We start from the raw sequence: 23,322 nt of genomic DNA on the forward strand, positions 1-23,322 counted from the left end.
TTTGCAGGGACTTGCTGTGGGCAGATTGGCTGCTGATATTGTGACAAGTGACTGCACTTCATTTGGCATCCAGCCCTAGCTGCTCTTGAATTAAGTGGTTTGCAAGGTCGTTACATAAAACAATTAAGAGTTAACCTCTTTGATTCATATAAATGTATAGCACAGAAACAGACTCTTCAGTCCAACTTGTCTCTGTCAACCAGATATCCTGAATTAATCTAGTCCCATTTGCCTGGACTTGGCCCATATCCCTCTAAACACTTCTTATTCATGTACCCATCCAGATGTCTTGTAAATGTTGTAATTGTACCAACCTCCACTACCTCCTCCACCTTATTACATACACTTTGCTTCGGTCTGGAGTCACATGTAGATCAGACAGCTAATTTCCTTTCCCAAAGGATTTTGTTTTAAAGCGATGGGGCTTTCTTTAAATAATTGGATTTAATTTTCACTCATTGCCATAGTGGGAACTGAACCTATGTTCTGAGAACATTACCAACCCAAAGGCATTACCACATCACCATCTGCTGTTTCAGGCAAGAAGAAATCAGTACTTGGTTAAAAATCACACAACACCAGGTTATAGTCCAACAGGTTTAATTGGAAGCACAGTGGCTTTCGGAGCGACGCTCCTTCATCAGGTGATTGTGAAGGAGCGTCGCTCCGAAGGCTAGTGTGCTTCCAATTAAACCTGTTGGACTATAACCTGGTGTTGTGTGATTTTTAACTTTGTACACCTCAGTCCAACACCGGCATCTCCAAATCATCAGTACTTGGTGTTTGACTGCCATCTGCTGGTGAAACCAAACCAGCAGCACCCCCCCCATACAATTAACATTTCAATCAAACCAAAATGAACACGAACCTTGCTGTTCTTATTGACTCTGCACCCACTAGCAAACTTCCACAGAAACCACAACTGTACTCTCAAGTATTCGGTATACTGTGACCTTCAATTATTTATTGAACTCCTGTTCCACACAATTTGGAATTTAACAAAAAGAAAAGATGGCAAAGGCTTTCATTTGGATCCAGCTCTGAGAAATCCAAGGACTCTGCATTTCTGTAGCACCTTTCAGGACTTCCCAAAGCAGCCAATGGCATACTTTGAAATAAGAACAGAAAGTGTGAGAAATGCTCAGCAGGTCTGACAACAGAGAGAGAAAAACAGTTAATGTTTTGAGTTGACAACGACAGCTTTGGAGCTAAAAGAAGGTGGAAGTGTTTAAAGCTGTTGAAAATGGGAAGTTCTTGGAATAATTTAGAGGTGGAAAAGATTAAGTGACAAAGGTGTCAGGGAACAGAAAGCTAAGTGTGTTGTGATTGGAACGAGGACCAAGTGGATCTTATTGACGATGAGATAAACAGGAGAAACGCCCTCAAGATTTTCAGGGAGAGGTGGGCACCGCGGGGAGTGGAGTGTTTTATTTTTCCCTCCAATTCTATTTTGATTTAATCCCTGCCCACCCCTTCACTGTTTGATCATACAGCATTGCCCTTTGATGTGAAGGGCACTGCTTGTCACTGGCCACTCGGGTGTTTCCTTTCTTCCTGGTGGTGGAATATAAATAAAGATTTACATATTTATTGTTTTTCACTGTGCCCGACACCTGCACGCACACACAACATGGGTGCTGGGGAAAAATAAGCACTACCGCTGTTAGGAGGTAGAGTGAGGGAAAATAAAAAGAAAAAAAAGAAAAAAATAAGCAGGAGATTCAGAGAGTCTTCTCTATCTAGGGACTAGCTTGGAGCTGGCTGGTCAGAGCCCATATAAGTAAAGGGTGACTTGGTGACAGGATACTGCCGTCAATGCAGTTATTTTTGAGTGATAAAGATGTTAATAAAGGAACAAAACATCAATCCAGAGTGAATGTTAATGGCAGAATAATGGAAAGCTTTGTCTGAAAGCTAAAGCTGGAAAAATATGTTTCAGACAAATGCATAGCAAATAAAATTGAAGTGGAAAACAGAGTACATGGCCTGAAATGATTGAACTCAATGTTGAGTAGTGAAGGCTATAAAGTACATACTGGGAAGATGAGGTGTTGTTTCTCTAGTTTCTGTTGAGATTGATTGGAACACAGCAGCAAACCAAAGACAGAGATGTCAGGGTGACAGCAAGCTGGTGAGCTACAATAGCAAATCACTGGAAGATGGGGTTGATAGTTGCAGACTGACCGGAGATATTCTGCAGCATGGTCACTGTGTTTGGTCTCCCCACTGTCGAGGAAGGTGTCACAAAAAGGGTCAAGGTGTTTGGGGGTGAGGGTGGTTGAGGAGTGGACCAGGGTATCACAGAAGCCATGGTCCCCTGGAGGGGAAGAAAAGATGTGGCTGGTGGTGGCAACATGCTCCAGCCAATGGAATACGAGAGGATTGTCCTTTGAATGTGGAGGCTGCAGGAGAACCCTTTCACTGTCCTCCGAGGAAGGGTGCAGCAACCTCCTGGCTTGGCATAGCGGCACCCCAGCACGGTGTCCCCTTGGCCAGGCCCAACGTGGCGTGGGAGTCTTCTGGCTGTACGTGGCAACCTCTTGCCCTAGAGTTATCTCAGCGTGGTCTCCCAGTCGTGAGGTGATTTCAGAGCGATTTCCCAGCCTCATGAACCTCGAAGTGAAACCCAGCACAGTCTGGAGGACAGAAACGGTGTGGATTGGAGACTAGGTGCCAGCGTGCTCTGGGTTGTAAAACCGCTGTCCTCAACTTTTTATTTCACTATTTTCTAAGATCTTGTAACTGAAGAAGCTAGGTACTTTTATATCTAAGATGTTGCACATACAAACTTTTCACAGCACTCATTTGAAAACATATGATAATAAAGCTAATTTAATTCAACACAATTCAATTCAAACCTGGGAAATAGGTCAGACCTGGTCGTGCTATTGATGCTGTGTGCAGAATCCTTGCTTGAAGAACAAGGTGATATTTCAGAAACAATGATGTGGAAGACAGCACCATTGGAACAGAAAATGCAGAAGGAGGAACTGGGAAATTGGGATGGAATCCGTGTCAGGAAACAGGGGATAAAAAAGAAAGATCGTTGATGGGTAGTTACCATTGGCATGTGTAAAACTCAGCAGCCAATTGGTGCAGAGCAAATTCCTAAACATAGCAAATAAATAATTGGCAAAGTTACCTCATTCAATGGTAATGACTGGAGAATAAAAGATGGGTGGGATACCAGTGAAAACTCGTCTTTGAAATTGCAACATGAGGTCTTTTATATCCACCTGAGAAGATGGAGAGAGTCTCAGCCAAAAGACAGGACAGAGTTCGAGACAAAAAAAACTGCAGATGCTGGAATCCAAGGTAGGCAAGCAGGAGGCTGGAGGATCAGCAAGCCAGGCAGCATCAGGAGGTGGAGAAGTCAATGTTCCAAGTGTGCGTTCAGCCTGGATACTATGTACAAGCCTCTGCAGTATGCTCGGAACCCATAAACTCTAGACTCAGAAATGATCCAACACTCGCACTGAGCTAAAGCGAACAATGTCTTTCTTTAAAGCTATCCAACCTTGCCCCGACCTGAACAAACCAGCTCCTGAAACCCTCATTCTTTCCCATGTTACCTCTAGACGTTGCCATTCCAGACCCACTCCTACTGGTCTCCCACACTATGCCCATCATAAACCTCAGATTCTCTAAATTTCAGTTCTTTGTGACTCTACTCTTAATCACCCCTGCGCCCAATGACCTGCACTGGCTCTTGTTTAAGCAAGACCTCCATTTTAAAATTCTCAACCATAGCTTCGAACCCTCCATGGACCTGCAGCTCTCTGTTACTGTGATCTCCTCAAGGACCACAATGTCCGCACTCATCCCCTGCTCTGGCCTCTTGAAATTTTCACAGCTCCACTCATAGTTGGGTCCTAAGTTGTAATATTCTGTCTCCCTACACTCCCTTACCTCTCTTACCTCTTTTTTAAGAATCCATTTAAAACCATGTTGATCCAAAGTTTGGCCATCTGCCCAAATACTTTCCTTATGTGGCTCAGTGTCTCTATCATGCTTCTGTAAAACGCTTTGGGATGGTTTGTTACATTAAAGCATTATGTAAATGTAAGTTATAATAGCACATTAGCTCTGACTGGAATGTGAGAAAATGGATAGGATAAATAGACAAGGCCTTTTCCCTGGGGTTAGGGAGTCCAGAGCTAGAGGGCATAGCTTTAGGGTGAGCGAGGCAAGATTTAAAAGGGACTTAATGGACAACTTTTTCACGCAGAGGGTTGTGCGTGTACGGCATGAGCTGCCAGAGGAAATTTTGGAGGCTGGTACAATTACAACATGTAAAAGCCATCTGGATTGGTACATGATTAGGAAGAGTTTACAGGGATATGGGCCAAGTACTGGCATATGGGACCAGATTAATCTAGGATGTTGGTCAGCATGAACAAGTTGGACTGAACAGTCTGTTTCCGAGTTGTACATCTCTATGACTCTATAACTCGGTTGAGTCCATTCCTTTTAGCTACTGAGACCTGAAGAGATTTTGTTTGTTCTTTTGAAGAATCAGGAAAATTCATTATGAAATTGCCCAAGATTCACTGCTCAACCCTGAAGCCTAAGCCACCTTCACCAATGATGTATGGTGGCAACAGTGTGTGTACTACAGTGGTGTCTCAAACCCACAACCTCCGCCACCTGGAATGAGCAGTGCTCCGAATGCTTAGGACTCCAACTAAACCTATAACCCTGGTGTCATGTGACTTCTGACCTGGATGGACAGGGCAGCAAATACATGGGAACACCACCAACTCCAGCATATTCCAGTTCGAAGCCACTCCCCGTCCTGGTTCGGAAATGTATCACCATTCCTTCAGTGCCATTGAGCACCCTCCCTACGGGTGTCCTAACTCCCCAAATGGACTGCAGCAGTTCAAGAAGGCAGCTCACCATCACCTTCTCAAGAACAACTAAGGATGGGCAATAAATACAGACCTAATCAGAGACGCCCACATCCCTCAAACAAATATTTAAAAAAAACATAGACTCTTGAAATAGGAGGTATGTAATAATAATGTGCTTGAATATTAAAAGATGCATTACACCTTGAGATTTTATATTACTTTTTTTATTGAGTTCAGTTCCCCTTGCGTGCTACTTTATCACAATGTTTCACACATCTATATTAAATACCCCCTGTGTGATTTCAGTGCAGTGGAGAGTTTACACAATAAATGCACCTAAGTTTGCATCCAATTTCTAGAGTGAATTTTAAAACGCCATCATAGCACAATTTATAAATGTGATTTTGAAAACGGAATCCACTGTTGCTTATCAAATGGTGGGGGGGGTCGCATCGGGATGATCAGTGCTCCCCTTTTTGAAAATACATTGCACTTTTCAAATGACACTTAGTCAAACACAGGAAAGGTGTTTGCATGACAATGGGGTCAGGCTACCAGTACATCAGCAGTCAATGAATACTGAAAGCACAAGAGCAAGTTTTGCCTAATTTAAATTGTTATAAGCACTTTGTTTCCCAAATGTTTAACATAAGTTAGACAAAGAAGGAGATTATACAGTTCTTGGTAAATAATAAATAGGGCTCATGATGTTCAGTGGTTAGTACTGCTGCCAGGTACCCAGTTTGGATTCTAGCCTTGGGCAATTGTCTGTATGGAATTTGCACATTCTCCCCGTGTCTGCGTGGGTTTCCTCTGGGTGCCTTGGTTTCCTCCCACAGTCTAAAGATGGGCAGGTTTAGGTGGATTGGCTTATGCCCGAAACATCGATTCTCCTGTTCCTTGGATGCTGCCTGACCTGCTGCGCTTTTCCAGCAACACATTTTCAGCTCTGATCTCCAGCATCTGCAGCTCTCACTTTCTCCTCGTGGATTGGCTGTGCCCAGAATGTACAGGCTAGGTGTTTAACCATGGGAAATGTGGAGTTGTAGGGATGGAATGGGACTGGAGAGTGAGTTTAGAGAGTGAGCTCTTAAGAGACTGAGCTCAGTCTGAGTGGCCTCTATGTGCACTATGGGGATGCTATGATTTCTAAAGGGATGGAATTGGAAAGCAGAAAGTAAGCTGTAAACTTGTCTAGAATGGCAGGTAAACGCTTAACTCGATCTTTAGCGATAGTCATTGAGCATGTGTGTAAGAACCTATGTCACAGTGATCTCAGATCACACGCAGTTGAGTCCTGAGTCAGTAGGGTACCAGAGGTGACCCTGTCATTGAGTTATAATTGTGTAAGGTCACGCTTCTGAAAGAGTTCAGTTTGCACCAGCTTTAGCCTCTCCCAATCTGATGGTGTAACACGGAATCTGGCAGGTTGACAGAGGTATTAATGGAGGCAGCTGTCTCACCTGTGGCTCCTGATAGTCTCAATGGAGGATAACTAGTGAATATTATTTATTTATTTATTGATCCTGAGAGACATTGTCAGGCTTGGCAGACAGTCCATGCACTGAGTACTGAGAGGGCTATGTTTGCAGCTAGCCTGACAACTTCAATGAGCAGTCAGACACCCCAAACACATCATCGAAACTGAAAATTCATCCCTTTCCACCCTGATGGAAACAGCTCATGGCTGTTTCCATCAGGGATAAGAGAAAAGGCTTACTGACCAATAGCCACTGTTGTTCCATCAGATCCGTCTAGGACCCTAACATCCTTCGTAAGGAACAGCAACAGAAGTAATTCATACTTCTGTAATCCATATGGTTCAACATACAATAAGACAATGACAGAATACTTTCCCCCAACTCCCTTTCATAGAATCCCTACAGTGTGGAAACATGTCCACATCAACCCTCCGAAGAGTAACCCACTTAAACCCATTCCATATTTACCCGGACTAATGCGCCTAACCTACACATCCCTGAATTAGCATGGCCAAGCCACTCAACCTGCACATCTTTGGATTATGGGAGGAAACCAGGACACCCAGAGGAAACCCACGCAGACATGAGGGGAACATACAAACTCCACACAGATTGTTGCCCGAGGCTGAGGTCAACCCTGGGTCCCTGGTGCTGTGAGGCAGCAGTGTTACTCACTGAGCCACCGTAGCACCTTTATCCCTATACTCCTTGATATGCTGTTTCCTAAAATCGGTTGCTCCCATCTTGAGCATCCAAAGTTCCCTGAGGTAGAAGTACTCACAGCTTCTGACTGAAAATAATCCTTCTCATCTTAAGCTGACCTTATCCTGAGATCGTGACCTCTAACTCTGGACACTCCAAACGGGGGTAAACAGACTCTCTGCATCCACTTTGGTGAACCCACTACTCGCCTGAGTATAAAGGGATTTTCCCAGGGACAGATTGAATAGGTTAGGCTTACACTGGACAGAGTTCAGTAGAATGAGAGAATTTGACACCGTAGCTGCAGCAAGATGGTTTCCCCTTTTAGGAGAGTCTCAGACCAGAGGGTATTATCTCCGAGTAAGGGATTGTCCATTTAGGGTAGGGATGAGGTGGAATATTTTTCTCGGAGGGTAGTCAATTTGTGGAATTCCTTCCCCAGCTGGGTCATTAAGGTCTATTTAAGCTTGAGATCGGCAGATTTGTAATCAGTAACGGAAGCAAGGTTTGTGGGGCAGAAAAGTGGAGTTGAGGATAATCAGATCAGCCGTCATCTCATCGAATGGTGGAGCAGAATCAATGGGCCAAATGGCTTAATCCTGCTCCGACGTCTTATAGAGACTTAGCAAATAGGAAAAAGAGTTGGCTATTGGCTGATCATCCTACTCAGTCCCCTGTTCTTGATTTTGCCCATACTCTTTGATCCCTTTAACCATGGAAACTCTATCTAACACTTTCTTGAAAACATTCAGTGTTTTGGTCTTTACTGCTTTCTGTGAAGAGAATCCCACAGGCTTCCCGCTCTCTAGGCTATGGTCTCATGGTCTAAGTCTCTGCTTCCCTCCAATTTTCTGTAATTGATCATGTCTCACTGACATCATCATCACATCAGCCTGCACTCTCATCGTTCACCATTCTGCTGTTGTCCCATCACCCTGCAATTGCCTCTCATTCTTCAAATATGGATTCATTTGACATAATGTCCCTTTGGAGGACAGGGATCCCCCTCTCATCCCAGGAATCAATCTTGTGAAGCTTCCTCCTGGATACTGAGCCACGTATGGCATGGGGCTTTCAGGAAACAATACCTAGTTGCAGTGGATTCCCAGCGTTCCCTTTTCTCCGGAAAGATGGGGTAGATGAACACATCGCTATCTGTTATAAAATTACACAGATCTAGTTCCTCAGCTTAGCAGGATAGATATGTCATGAAAGTATGCCAATTGCAGCATATTTAAAGTGAAACAAGGATGAATTGAGAAAAAGCTTTTTCACACATTGACTGGTTAGGGTCGAGAATGCACTGTCTGGAAATGTGGTGGGGGCATGTTCAATTCAGGCACTCCAGGGAGACATTGGATGGTTATTTGGAAAGAAATGGTGAGCAGGGATATTGGGAGAAAGCAGGAGATTGACTGCAGGGAATAGAACCGATGCAAACACAATGGGCTGAATGGCCTCATTCTGCACTGGAACAATTCTGTGATTCTTTGTGATGCTATCAGACTTATTAATGGTGAATTAATATCAAGTGCAGGAATTTCGATGGAACCTTACCGGCTGAAACCAGCAGCACAACAGCTAATACAGTTCCTTCATTAGAAAACAGCTGTCTGGAGCCAACTGCTACAGTGGGGTGCAAAGTCCACAGCTGAGAACAGACGTGAGTCAAACAGTCAGGGCAGGCAGGGACAAGGTAGGACTAATAAATTAAACTGCATTTATTTCAATGCAAGGGGCCTAACAGGGAAGGCAGATGAACTCAGGGATGGTGAGGAATATGGGACTGGGATATCATAGCAATTACAGAAACATGGCTCAGGGATGGGCAGGGCTGGCAGCTAAATGTTCCAGGATACAAATGCAACAGAAAAGATAGAAAGGGGGGCAAAAGAGGAGGGGGAGTGGCATTTTTGATAAGGGATAGCATTACAGCTGTTTTAAGGGAGGATATTCTTGGAAATACATCCAGGGAAGTTATTTGGGTGGAACTGAGAAATAAGAAAGGGATGATCACCTTATTGGGATTGTATTATAGACCCCCCAATAGTCAGAGGGAAATTGAGAAACAAACTTGTAAGGAGATCTCAGCTATCTGTAAGAATAATATGGTGGTTATGGTAGGGGATTTTAACTTTCCAAACATAGACTGGGACTGCCATAATGTTAAGGGTTTAGATGGACAGGAATTTCTTAAGTGTGTACAAGACAATTTTCTGATTCAGTATGTGGATGTACCTACTAGAGAAGGTGCAAAACTTGACCTACTCTTGGGAAATAAGGCAGGGCAGGTGACTGAGGTGTCAGTGGGGGAGCACTTTGGGGCCAGCAACCATAATTCTTTTCGTCTTAAAATAGTGATGGAAAAGGATAGACCAGGTCTAAAAGTTGAAGTTCTAAATTGGAGAAAGGCCAATTTTGATGGTATTAGGCAAGAACTTTCAAAAGCTGATTGGAGGCAGATGTTTGCAGGTAAAGGGACGGCTGGAAAATGGGAAGCCTTCAGAAATGAGATAACAAGAATCCAGAGAAAGTATATTCCTGTCAGGGTGAAAGGGAAGGCTGGTAGGTATAGGGAATGCTGGATGACTAAAGAAAGTGAGGGCTGAAAATGTGTTGCTGGAAAAGCGGAAGAAGGGCTCATGCCCGAAACATTGATTCTCCTGCTCCTTGGATGCTGCCTGACCTGCTGCGCTTTTCCAGCAACACATTTTCAGCTCTGATCTCCAGCATCTGCAGTCCTCACTTTCTCCTAAAGAAATTGAGGGTTTGGTTAAGAAAAAGAAGGAAGCATATATCAGGTACAGACAGGATAGATCGAGCGAATCCTTAGAAGAGTATAAAGAAAGTAGGAGTATACTTAAGAGGGAAATCAAGAGGGCAAAACGGGGACATGAGATAGCTTTGGCAAATAAAATTAAGGAGAATCCAAAGGGTTTTACAAATATATTAAGGACAAAAGGGTAACTAGGGAGAGAATAGGGCCCCTCAAAGATCAGCAAGGCGGCCTTTGTGTGGAGCTATAGAAAATGGGGGAGATACTAAATGAATATTTTTCATCAGTATTTACAGTGGAAAAGGATATGGAAGATATAGACTGTAGGGAAATAGATCTTGCAAAATGTCCAGATTACAGAGGAGGAAGTGCTGGATGTCTTGAAACAGTTAAAGGTGGATAAATCCCCAGGACCTGATCAGGTGTACCCTAGAACTCTGTGGGAAGCTAGAGAAGTGATTGCTGGGCCTCTTGCTGAGATATTTGTATCATCGATAGTCACAGGTGAAGTGCCGGAAGACTGAAGGTTGGCAAACATGGTGTCACTGTTTAAGAAGGGTGGTAAGGACAAGCCAGGGAACTATTGACCAGTGAGCCTGACCTCAGTGGTGGGCAAGTTGTTGGAGGGAATCCTGAGGGACAGGATGTACATGCATTTGGAAAGGCAAGGACTGATTCAGGATAGTCAACATGGCTTTGTGCGTGGGAAATAATGTCTCACAAACTTGATTGAGTTTTTTGATGATGTAATAAAGAAGATTGATGAGGGCAGAGCAGTAGATGTGAGCTATATAGACTTCAGTAAGGCGCTCGACAAGGTTCCCCATGGGAGACTGATTAGCAAGGTTAGAACTCACGGAATACAGGGAGAACTAGCCATTTAGATACAGAACTGGCTCAAAGGTAGAAGACAGAGGGTGGTGGTGGAGGGTTGTTTTTCAGACTGGAGGTCTGTGACCAGTGGAGTATCACAAGGATCGGTGCTGGGCCCTCTACTTTTTGTCATTTACATAAATGATTTGGATGCGAGCATAAGAGGTACAGTTAGTAAGTTTGCAGATGACACCAAAATTGGAGGTGTAGACGGTTACCTCAGATTACAACAGGATCTGGACCAGATGGGCCAATGGGCTGAGAAGTGGCAGATGGAGTTTAATTCAGATAAATGCGAGGTGCTGCATTTTGGGAAAGCAAATCTTAGCAGGACTTATACACTTAATGGTAAGGTCCTAGGGAGTGTTGCTGAACAAAGTGACCTTGGAGTGCAGGTTCATAGCTCCTTGAAAGTAGAGTTGCAGGTAGATAGGATAGTGAAGAAGGTGTTTGGTATGCTTTCCTTTATTGGTCAGAGTATTGAGTACAGGAGTTGGGAGGTCATGTTGCGGCTGTACAGGACATTGGTTAGGCCACTGTTGGAATATTGTGTGCAATTCTGGTCTCCTTCCCATCGGAAAGATGTTGTGAAACTTGAAAGGGTTCAGAAAAGACTTACAAGGATGCCAGGGTTGGAGGATCTGAGCTACAGGGAGAGGCTGAACAGGCTGGGGCTGTTTTCCCTGGAGTGTAGGAGGTTTACAGAGGTTTACAAAATTATGAGGGGCATGGATAGGATAAATAGGCAAAGTCTTTTCCCTGGGGTCGGGGAGTCCAGAACTAGAGGGCATAGGTTTAGGGTGAGAGGGGAAGGATATAAAAGAGACCTTTTATCACGCAGAGGGTGGTACATGTATGGAATGAGCTGCCAGAGGATGTGGTGGAGGCTGGTACAATTGCAACATTTAAGAGGCATTGGATAGGTATATGAATAGGAAGGGTTTGGAGGGATATGGGCCGGGTGTTGGCAGGTGGGATTAGATTGGGTTGGGATATCTGGTCAGCATGGACGGGTTGGACCGAAGGGTCTGTTTCCATGCTGTACATCTCTATGACTCTCTGTCTACATCACAGTGAGACAGGACTCAACGCTTGTCTGTTCAAGAACAGAAAAATGCTTTGCAGTTGAAATTACATTCTGGTCTAATTTCCTTTCACATATACTTTTACTGACACCAGGGAAAGCCACAAAACAAGACCTTATCTGGAGGATCATTTTCAGTGCGCTTGTGGATAAACAATGGTCTGGCTACTTAACAGTTGCATGCTGTGTTTTTGTAAATGTTGTGAGATTCCACCACAGATTGGGACAGCATGGTGGCCTAGTGGTTAGCACTGCTGTCTCACAGTACCAGGGATGCAAGTTCAATTCCAGCCACATGTGACTCTCTATATGGGGTTTGCACATTCGCCTTGTGTCTGTGTGGGTTTCCTCCAGGTGCTCTTGTTTCCTATCAAAGTCCAAAGATGTGCTGGTTAGGGTGGATTGGCCATGCTAAATTGCCTTTAATGTCCAGGAATGTGTAGGTTAGGTTGATCAGCCAGGGGAAATGCAAGTTCCAGGGATAGGATGGGGGGAATGCTCTTCAGAGGGTCAGTGTGGACTTGTTGGGCCAAATGGCCTGTTTTTACACTGTAGGATTACTATGACTGTGATTGACAGAAGTGGTTGATTACATTATTAGTGACTTACCACTGCCCAAAATCCTTAAGTCATTCCATTTGCAGAGGTATTAGGTTAGTCGGTCCCAGAGATTATTTATGCCATTCTCCCCGACTGGCATGTGTGTTTGTGCAAATGAAAAACAACAAAATTCTGAAAAAATCTGAAATAAAAACAGAAATGAGCTGCAAATCCTCATCAGGCATCATTGGTGGAGGGGAGAAACAGAGTCAGTAATTTTTCATCAGAATTTGAAAAGGTTCGAGATGTAATGGCTTACAGAGGCTGGTAGAGGCTGGGGAGGTGGAGGAGGGGTGGTGGGGTGAGCAGTCGGCAACATTTTTGATAGGATTAAGGGTAAAAAGAATGAAAGGACAACAGATTTTCCAAGCGATATGTCTTCTGAATGTATGTGCAGAGAATTATGTCTGTAATGCATTCAAACGAGGAATACATTCCGTACAATGCAAGCATTTGGCATTAAGATGTCTAAATTGGTAGACTATACATTCTCATATTATGTCCAGAAAATGCAAGGAAGTGAAACATTGGTCAAATTTTCCACCTTAATCTGCAACGCTTCCTATAAAAGATGCAGTGAAATGTCATTGAGAAATTGCAAGCTTCCTCCCACCAATGGCACTGTTTTCTCTCACCTATTCTGAGTCTTGTTTCTCTTCCATGTCCTTCTCTGTATATCCCAGCTACCTCGTCCCACAGGTTCATGCACTCTGCTTCTTCCCCTGTGTCTGGCAAGCTGGCCTTGCACTGCCATATCAGCCTTAAAGACATTTTGTTTTAACTTCAAACCTGTTCTATTCATGAACTATTTTCCAAAAAATTGAATCATTTCATTTTTTCTTTGCCAGTGGCACCATTAAGATTCCTTGTTTCTGTGCTCTGGTCACATCACAAAGGAATCGGCTGAAAACAATAGGTTCCAGCTCACAAAGCAAGGCTCAATTGTGTGTAGCTATATCCTGTTTATATTCATGATTTGGAGATGCCAGTGTTGGACTGGAGTTTACAAAGTTAAAAATCACACAACACCAGGTTATAGTCCAACAGGTTTATTTGGAAGCACGAGCTTTCAGAGCGCTGCTCCTTCATCAGGTAGCTGTGAAACAGGATCATAAAACACAGAATTTGTAGCAATACATTACAGTGGCATGCAACTGAAATGATATATTGAACAAACCTAGATTGCTGTTAAGTCTTTCATCTTTTCAAATGGGTTACAGGTTTCCATTCATTAATATGTAAATCCCAGAACTTCTTTCAAGTCACATTCCCGAGATAACTTAAGGTTTTATAAAAAAAATGTGACATCTCAGCTCAGACAATGCATTAAAGGTGTAAGGTTAGGGTCTGTGTGTATCCCAATTTTGGTTCTATTTCCAAAGTAGGAATTCATGAAATATTACAAGGATTGACTGCCTGCAGACTGCGTATTTTTTAAGCAAAACAGAATGTATCTGCAAATATAATTCTGCAAAAGCAAGTTCACCGCATAGACTTATATATGTGTGTGCATGCATGAGGCAGAGAGACTGAGTGTGTGCATGTAAGTGTGTGCATGTGAGTGTGAGTATGCATGGTGTTGTGTGATTTTTAACTCTGTTTATGTTCAGCACTTTTGTGGCGCAGTGGGTAGTGACCCCACCTCTGAGCGCAGGGTTCAAGTCCTACCCCAGGACCCAATGGTCTACCAAAGCTGAAGCAAAACACAATGGGCGGCATGGTGGCACAGTGGTTAGCACTGCTGCCTCACAGCGCCAGAGACCCGGGTTCAATTCCCGACTCAGGCGACTGACTGTGTGGAGTTTGCACGTTCTCCCCGTGTCTGCGTGGATTTCCTCCGGGTGCTCCGGTTTCCTCCCACAGTCCAAAGATGTGCAGGTCAGGTGAATTGGCCATACTAAATTGCCCGTAGTGTTAGGTAAGGGGTAAATGTAGGGGTATGGGTGGGTTTCGCTTCGGCGGGTCGGTGTGGACTTGTTGGGCCGAAGGGCCTGTTTCCACACTGTAATCTAATCTAATCTAATCTAAAAAAAAACAACCAAATAACCTGTAGCTCCAGCCAACACTCACCAATGGCAGGTGCTAAGAGCAGGAGAGGGTTCTGGTTATCATTTGTGAGAAATAAAAATGGAACCTCTTCAGTCACCATCCATAGCTCCAGACAACAAAATGTGTGTAAAGGTGTGGATTACCACAATAACTCAGATCCCCTGAATAAATTCCATTACACAGCATCACATAGAATATAGCACTTTACCCACATGGGTAAGGAGGAAGGTGTTTGCCAAGGAGAGAAACAGAGATGGACAGAGGTCACCAATAAAAGAGCAATCGAAGATCAATAATAGCTATCTCTGTTGGAGTTCATCTGGAGTGTAAAAGAATGGGAGAAGGGTCAATAAATCAGGAATGACAGGGGCAGCATGGATATAGGAGGTGTGAATTTGTGGTTGGCTGGGGAGTTATGGGGCTTTAACTAGAGATGTTGGATTAAGAACCCAAGGAACAAAGGTAAATGGGGAATCTTACAGAGAGTTTGGACGTAATTGAAAGTGATAGAAAGGCAGTGGGCTGGCAATGATAACACCATAGAGAGAGAGAGAGAGAGAGAGAAAATATGATCTATGCTATGACATTAATGCAGGTTATCAAGAGGTTGAGTCAGGATGATCAGGAATGAAGATTCACAGCCAAATGAAATGTAGTTGTCTTTGGAAGGAGAGGGATTTAACAGATGTGCAGGGCATATAATGAGAGGGAGTTACTTAAGATGAATCCTTTTTGGACCCCAATGGTGGGGCGAAAAATGACTGATCAGAGGAGGGATGTTGGAAGGGAAGAACAGTGTGAATGAACTCATCAAAGGCTTCAGATAAATCAGGGATGAAAGGAAGCAAACATTTCCTGATGACAGAAAGCATCTTCTTCAGGTTCTGTCAAAGGATATGAAGTGTAGAGCTATAGCAGAAATGGGCACTGATTTGGAGGGAGGCAATGACTTTGGAGAGAAGGAGTACTTTGGACACTGGGCAACTGTCAGTGAAGGAAGGACAGGCAGTCAAGGGATGGCCATTGAAAATATTGGTGATGTTGGTTTGGAAAAATTAGGGCATGGTCTTGAGCAGAAGGATCCACTTGCAAGGGGACCCTAAATGTGTTTTGATATGGTAAGGCTTTTCTATTTTTTTTATTGTGTGACTTTTCAAAAAAAATTTCTTTTTTAATTTTTTCACTTATCCATCATTTGATATTATAGTTAGACTAAGTTAAGTTTAAGAGTACAAAATGGCATGAGATCTCAGACCCATGTTATGCTCTTCTTGCAGAATGTGAAAGCTCAGGAATGCACGTGATATTCCTGACGACTTCACATGCAGGAAGTGTGTCCAGCTGCAGTTCTTGTTAGACCGCATGACGGCTCTGGAGCTGTCGATGGACTCACTTTGGAGCATCCACGATGCTGAGGAGGTAGTGGATAGCGCATTTAGCAAATTGGTCACACTGCAGGTTAGGATTGCTGAGGGAGAAAGGGAATGGGTGACCAAAAGGCAGAGAAAGGACAGGAAGGCAGTGTAGGTGTCCCCTGTGGTCGTCTCCCTCTAAAACATGTAGACCGTTTTGGATACTGTTGGGGGGAGATGGCTCACCAGGGGAAGGCAGCAGTAGCCAGATTCATGGCACTGTGGCTGGCTCTGCTGTTCAGAAGAGCGGGAAAAAGAGTGGAAGGGCTAGAGTCATACGGGATTCAATTGTAATGGGGAGTAGATAGACAGTTCTGTGGTTGAAAATGAAACTCCTGAATGGTATGTTGCCTCCCAGGTGCACGGGTCAGGGATGTCTCAGATCGGCTGCAGGACAACCTGAAGGGGGAGGGTGAACAGCCAGCTGTCATGGTGCATGTAGGCCCCAATGATACAGATAAAAAAATGGGATGGCATCCTACAAACAGAATTTAGGGAATTGGGAAACAAGTTAAAAAGTAGGACCGCAGAGGTAGTAATCTCAGGATTGCTACCAGTGCCAGGTGCTAGTCAGAGTAGAAATGAAAGAATAGGCAGGATGAACGCGTGGCCTGAGAGAAGGGGCAGGAGGGAGGGGTTCAGATTTTTTGGACATTGGGACCGGTTCTGGGGATGGTGGGACTATTATAAATTGGACAGTCTGCACCTGGGCCAGACTGGAACTAAAGTCCTTGGAGGTGCTTTTGCTAACGCTGTTGGACAGGGTTTAAACTAATGTGGCCCGGAGGATGGGAACCAAATGAGGAGGTTAGTGGACAGTAAGGAGGTGATAACTAAAGCCTGTAAGGAACTAGATAATGAAGTCAGCGTGTCTAAGGGGAAGAATAGGCAGGGAGCAGATGATGAACGCAAAGGGACAGGTGGTCTCAGGTGCATTTGTTTTGATGGGATAAGTGCAGTCGGTAAGGCAGATGAACTTAGTCCTTGCACTAGTACCTTGGTGTATGAGATTGTTGGTATGACTGAGACTTGGTGAGGGAAGGGCATGATTGGCAACTAAATATCTCAGGATATCGATATTTCAGGTGGGATAGAGAGGGAGGTAAAGGGATGGAGGAGTTGCATTACTGGTCAGAGAGGATATCATGGTTGTGCTGGAGGAGGGCACTATGAAGGACTTGAGTAGTGAGGCAATATGGGCAGAGCTCAGAAATAAGAAGGGTGCGGTAACAATGTTGGGGCTGTATTACAGGCCTTCCAACAGCAAGTGTGAGATAGAGGTAAAAATATGTAAACAGATTATGGAAAAATGTAGGAGCAACAGAGTGGTGGTGATAGTAGATTTTAATTTTCCCAACATTGACTGGGATTCACCTAGTGTTAGATGAAGCAGAGTTTGTAAGGAGCATCCAGAAGGGTTTTCTAGAGGAGTTTGTAAATAGTCCGACTCAGGAAGGGGCCATACTGGACCTGGTGTTAGGGAATGAGCCCAGCCAGATGGGTGAAACTTCAGTAGGGAATTACTTTGGGAATAGTGATCGCAATTCCACAAGATTTAGAACACTCAAGGACAAAGATGAGAGTGGTCCTAAAGGAAGACCGCTAAACTGGGGGGAAGGCCAACAGTACCAAACTGCAGCAGGAGCTGGGGAATGTGGATTGGGAGCAGCTGTTTGAAGATAAATCCACATTTGATAAGTGGGAGACTTTTAAAGAGAGGTTGATTAGAGTGCAGGACAGACATGTCCCTGTGAAAATGAGGGATAGAAATGGCAAGGTTAGGGAACCAGGGATGACAGATGTAATTGTGAAACTAAGAGGAAAAAGGAAGCATACATAAGGTCTAGGCGACTGGAAACAGGCGAAGCTTTAGAAGAATATCGGGAAAGTAGGACCAATCTGAAACAAGGAATCAGAGGGCTAAAAGTGGTCATGAAATATCTTTAGCAAACAGGGTTAAGGAATTTGTATATAAGGAGCAAGAGGGTAACTGGGGAAAGGGTTGGCCCACTCAAGGACAAAAGAGGAAAGTTATGCATAGAGGCAGAGAAAATGGGTGAGATTCTTAATGAGTACTTTACATCAGTATTCACTAAGGAGAGGGACATGATATATGTTGAGGTTAGGGATGGTTGTTTGATTAATCTAGAGAAAGTCAGCATAAGTAGGGAAGAAGTGTTGGGTATTTGAAAAGGCATTAAGGTGGACAAGTCCCCAGGTCTGATGGGATCTATCCCAGGTTACTGAAGGAACCGAGAGAGGAAATAGCTGGGGCTTTAATATACATCTTTGCAACATCCTTGAACACGGGTGAGGTCCCAGAGGACTGGAGAATTACTAATGTTGTCCCCTTCTTTAAGAAGGATAGCAGGGATAATTCAGGTAATTATCGACCAGTGAGCCTGATGCCAGTGGTAGGAAAGCTGCTGGAGAAGATGCTGAGGGATAAGATCTATATATATTTGGAAGAAAATGAGCTTATCAGTGATAGGCAACATGGTTTTGTGCAGGGAATTTAAGTCTTACCAACTTAATAGAATTCTTTGAGGAAGTGACAAAGTTGATTGATGAGAGAAGGGCTGTAGGTGTTATATACATGGATTTCAGTAAGGCATATGATAAGGTAGGCTGATGGAGAAAGTGAAGTCACACTATGTCCATGGTGTACTAGCTAGATGGATAAAGAACTGGCTGGGCAACAGAAAATAGTGAGTAGTAGTGGAAGGGAGTTCCTCAAAGTGGAGACCTGTGACCAGTGGTGTTCCACAGGGATCCGTGCTGGGACCACTGTTGTTTGTGATATACCTAAATGATCTAGATGAAGGTATAGACGGTCTGATTAGCAAGTTTGCAGATGACACTAAGCTTGGCAGAGTAGCAGATAGTGAAGGGGACTGTCAGAGAATGCAGCAGAATATAGATAGGTTGGAGAGTTGGCCAGAGGAGTGGCAAATGGAGTTCAATCTGGGCAAATGTGAGGTGATGCATTTTGGAAGATCCAATTCAAGAGCAAGCTATATGGTAAATAGAAAAGCCTTGGGGAAAATTGATGTGCAAAGAGATCTGGGTGTTCAGGTTCATTGTTCCCTGAAGGTGGCAAGAAGGCATGAAGCATGCTTTTCTTCATCAGTCAGGGTATCAAGTACAAGAGTTGGCAGGGCCTGTTACAGTTGTAAAAGCCTTTGGTTCAGCTGGATTTGGAATACTGCGTACAGTTCTGGTCACCACATTACCAAGAGGATGTGAATGCTTTGGAGAGGGTGCAGAGGAGGTTCACCAGGAGGTTGCCTGGTATGGAGGGTGCTAGCTCTGTAGACAGGTTGAGTAGATTTGGATTATTTTCATTAGAAAGACGAAGGTTGGGGGGGACCTGATTGAGGTCATGAGAGGTATAGACAGGGTGGATAGCAGAAGCTTTTTCCCAGAGTGGGGCACTCAGTTACTAGGGTCACAAGTTCAAGGTGAGGGGGAAAAAGTTTAAGAGAGATATGCATGGAAAGTTCTTTACACAGAGGGTGGTAGGTACCTGGAACACATGACCAGCAGAGGTGGTAGAGGTGGGCACAGTGGCGTCATTTAAGATATACCTAGACAGATACATGAATGGGAAGGGAGCAGAGGGATACAGACCCTTAGAAAATAGGCAACAGGTTTAGATAGAGGATGTGGATCAGCACAGGCTTGGAGGGCCGAAGGGTCTGTTCCTGTGCTGTAAGGTTCTTTGTTCTTTGTTCTTTAAAATGTCCAAGGGAAGCTGGTTTACTTTGTGATGTGAGCTTGACTCCAACTTTTTATGATAATCCTTTTGTGATTGAAACATAGAAACAAATAGGGGCAGGAGTAGGCCATTCAGCCCTTTGAACCTGTTCTGCCTTTCAGTATAGTCTTGGCTGATCATTCAATTCTGTACCCTATGCCGCTTTTTCCCTATACGCCTTGAACCCTCTAGCTCTAAGAACTGCATCTAACCCTTTCCTAAAAGCATTCAATGTTTCAGTCTCAATTGCTTTCAGTGACAGAGAGTTCTACAAGCTCACCACTCTCTGGGAAAGGACATCTCAGTCTTTATTTCCCATTATTGAGTGTGGATTAAAAACTGAGTACAGATATCATGGTATTCAAGAATCCAAGCAGCTTGATGAAGGGCTTATGCCCAAAATGTCGTCTGTCCTGCTCCTCGGATGCTGCCTGACCTGCTGCACTTTTCCAGCACTATGCATTTGACTCTGACTCTCCAGGATCTGCAGTCCTCACTTTCTCCTGGACATTTATTACAACTATCTGAATGTGCAATCATTACACTCCTCTTACATGTAAGTGGCTGGGTTAAAATTGGGCAAAAGGATTCAACAGAGGATTATGCTTCCAGTAGAATGTCATGCTTCAAGTGATCTGAGGTAAGATGGAGATGAGATCTTTGTATCCTCAGGTCGCTTGCTTTACTATATCACTGAGCGTAACCCTCAAGGTGAACTGACCTTGAGACAGAACTGAATGGTTAGAATGAATGTGCAAAAGGAGGTTGGTACCATGGAGAAAATGTGGGGAAGCAGAGAAGTGGACGTGATTATTGAAATTCAGTTACTGGATTCAAGTGCAACTCCACTTTGTGCAGAGAGAATTTTATGAGGATAAAGTAGATTATGTAATTTGTGCTCTTTAAAGGCATGTTTGTAACGGGCCTTGATTTCAACCTATCTCACAAATCAAGATTAAATGTATTTCATTTCATGAAACTGTACATCAATGGAGTTGGTCCTCTAGCTCTGAGCTTTCTGAAAATGCTACACGATAAGGAAGTGCATGCAAACAGGGTAAAACATGACTCACTTTCCCAGGTTTTCTCTTTCCCCGCTTTGGGAATGATCTTTCCTGCATTTAGCACTTCATCGCTGGCAGATGGCTTTGATCAGAACACACAGCGTGAGGAACCTGCTGCTTCCCACTCACTGCCATCACACACCGGAGAACAACTCTTTGTAAATTTATGTTTCAACACATTTTATTTGATCTTCAGACACATTTTATTTTATTACTACTAGCAGTTTTCTCTCCTCCTGTCCTACCATGTAGACTTTATTTTCATGATGGGGTGTAACTTCATGGGACCTAATGTACCTTGATTGGGGGTAGGTTAGCTCAGTTGGCTGGACAGCTGATTAGTAAGGCAGAGTGACACCGCTAACGTGGGCTCAATGCCTACTCCAGCTGAGGTTACCATGAACATCTCTCCTTCTCAACCTCTCCCCTCACCTGAGACTGCCACCAGTTTCATCTCATGTAAAATAAAACAAGGAACTGTGGGTGCTGAAAATCTAAAGCAGAAGTTGCTGAAGAAACTCAGTAGGGTTGTGGAGAGAGAAACAGAGTTAATGATTCATGTCCAGTGACCCTTCACCATAACCAGTTTTCTGTCTCTAATGAGAGAGCAGCTCTCTGCTCTGGTCAGGCTATAGTAACTGACCTTTACTCTAATTGTTCCTCATCCATGTTTTGTTTTATAGCTTTATGGGATGTGAGCGTTATCTACAGATAATATTTACTGATCATCACTGGTTGATGCCTTCTTGACAGCTAAGTGAATTTTGGTGAAAAGACACATGCCACTGAAGCTTTTCATCTTGCACTCATCAGGACACATGCCAAACTTCAAACAATCACCAGAAATTATGTTTATTTCTGAAGGGTTTTACAGATAAATTCACTGGCACCAATGGTCTTGCTGACATTTGACTAGATCCTGAGTAGTGAACAACACACTGAGTCAGGAAGCCAATTGCTGGGTGAGAGACAAACGCATTTGAGATGTATCAGAGATCAACAAAGAAAATAGACCAACAATGTAGATCTTATGAGTTTATTTGGAAGCTGGTGATAAGTTACATAAATTACTTTTTTTTTCTTGATTCTTTCAGTTACTCAATCGATCGGCACACTGATTTGGACAGATATTTCAACATAAACTCTGCCAATGGATCAATTGTAACTTTGAAACCTCTTGACCGAGAAGAAATGCCTTGGCATAATATTACTGTCATAGCAATCGAGACAGGTCAGTGTCAATATTGCTGCTGCTTTGTTTCAGTTTCTTTGCACTGCTCCTCTAATTTAACATTGTTTAAACCAGTGGTGGGCAAAGAGTAGGATGCTTTTATCATCAAACTGAGGGTTATTAAGACCGTTAACGTGAGTTTCGCTTTGTTCGAGAATCTGCCTCGAAGTGAGAAGTCTTTCCAGCCTCTTGCTGAGCTTGATGAAAACATTTACCAAAATGTGTGGCGTATACCTCTCTGGTGAGAGAACAGTCACATAACGTAAATTTGTGTGTAGCGACTACGAGATGATATCTGTATGATCAAATTCAGAACCCTCTGTGACAGCCAATCTTGAACCACATGCGTCTATATACCAACATACAAGCAACCAGTGGGAGGAAGTCCTTCATCACCGTGAGCCTGTGATAACATTATGCACAGTCTGACTGTAATTACAAATTCCTTCCTACCCGGCATAACCTTTCATCCCTTGCTTAGCAAGAATCTGTCCACATCTGCCTTTAAAATATTTAAGGACCCCATTTCCACCACCTTATCAGGAAGAGTTCTAAGGATTTAGGGAAATATATTTAGCCTAATCTCTGTTCAAAATGTGCGATTTTTAAACCATAGCCCCAAGTTCTCGATTCTCCTGTCAGAAGAAATAATCTCTCCACATTCACCTGATCAAACCCATCAGGATGGTATATCTTTCAATAAAGTTACCTCCAATTCTTCTAACTCCAGCAGATACAAGTCTGATCTGTCCAACCTTTCCTTGTAAAACAGCCTGTCTATTCCATGTATTAGTCTGGTAAAACATCTCCGAACTGTCTCCTGAATCAATTCCGCAGAGGCCAGTTTCCCGTCAGCATGTCACCCTTTATTTACACGTGGAGAGTCCTTGACACCGATCCAGCTCCCTCAGAGCCAGCCCGCAGAGTGAGTAGAATCTCTGACACTCCTGTTCTTATCCGTCAGCCAGGGCTCCCAATCAGGAAACTCATATTCTATAAGATCCACCTGGCTGACCTCTTTACAATCACTTCACCCCCAAAGCATTTGCATCCTTATTTAAACAAGGGGACCAATGCTATACGCAGTATTTAACTCCAATGTTTAACTGTAATAGCTTTGAGCAAGCTTGACAAAATACTGACGTTGAACGGGCCATAAGACGTAAGAGTAGAAGTAGAGCATTCAGCCCATTGAGTCTGCTTTGCCATTCAATGAGATCTGATAATCCTCAACTCCACTTTCCTGCCTTTTTCTCACAACCCTTGCTATTGATCTCACCCTTGAACATATTCAAAACCCAGCCTTTACAGTGCTCTGTGGTAATGAATTCCACAGATTCACTTCTCTCTGAGCCAAGAACTTCATGATGCAATCACATCTATTTATCTGAAGCACAATGTCCCTACTTTTGCATTAATTTCCCCTCATAATAAATGATA

The 23,322-nt window shown here is 43.6% G+C and overlaps 1 protein-coding gene across 8 annotated transcripts in view; it reads left to right on the forward strand.

Annotated features, from left to right (window-relative positions):
• The window catches only part of LOC122564560 (cadherin-6-like), a 225,666-nt gene that overhangs the window by 139,483 nt on the left and 62,861 nt on the right, over positions 1 to 23,322 (forward strand). For all 8 annotated transcript variants that reach the window (XM_043719632.2, XM_087978477.1, XM_043719629.2 and 5 more), the window contains exon 8: positions 21,746 to 21,882. In XM_043719632.2, coding sequence (XP_043575567.2) covers positions 21,746 to 21,882 — 137 coding nt within the window. The remainder of the gene's footprint in view (positions 1 to 21,745; positions 21,883 to 23,322) is intronic.

This window comes from Chiloscyllium plagiosum, unplaced genomic scaffold (genome assembly GCF_037043375.1).
Source record: "Chiloscyllium plagiosum isolate Xiang-an unplaced genomic scaffold, Cpla_swu_hap1 HiC_scaffold_34, whole genome shotgun sequence".
In the NCBI taxonomy this organism is placed as follows: Eukaryota; Metazoa; Chordata; class Chondrichthyes; order Orectolobiformes; family Hemiscylliidae; genus Chiloscyllium; species Chiloscyllium plagiosum.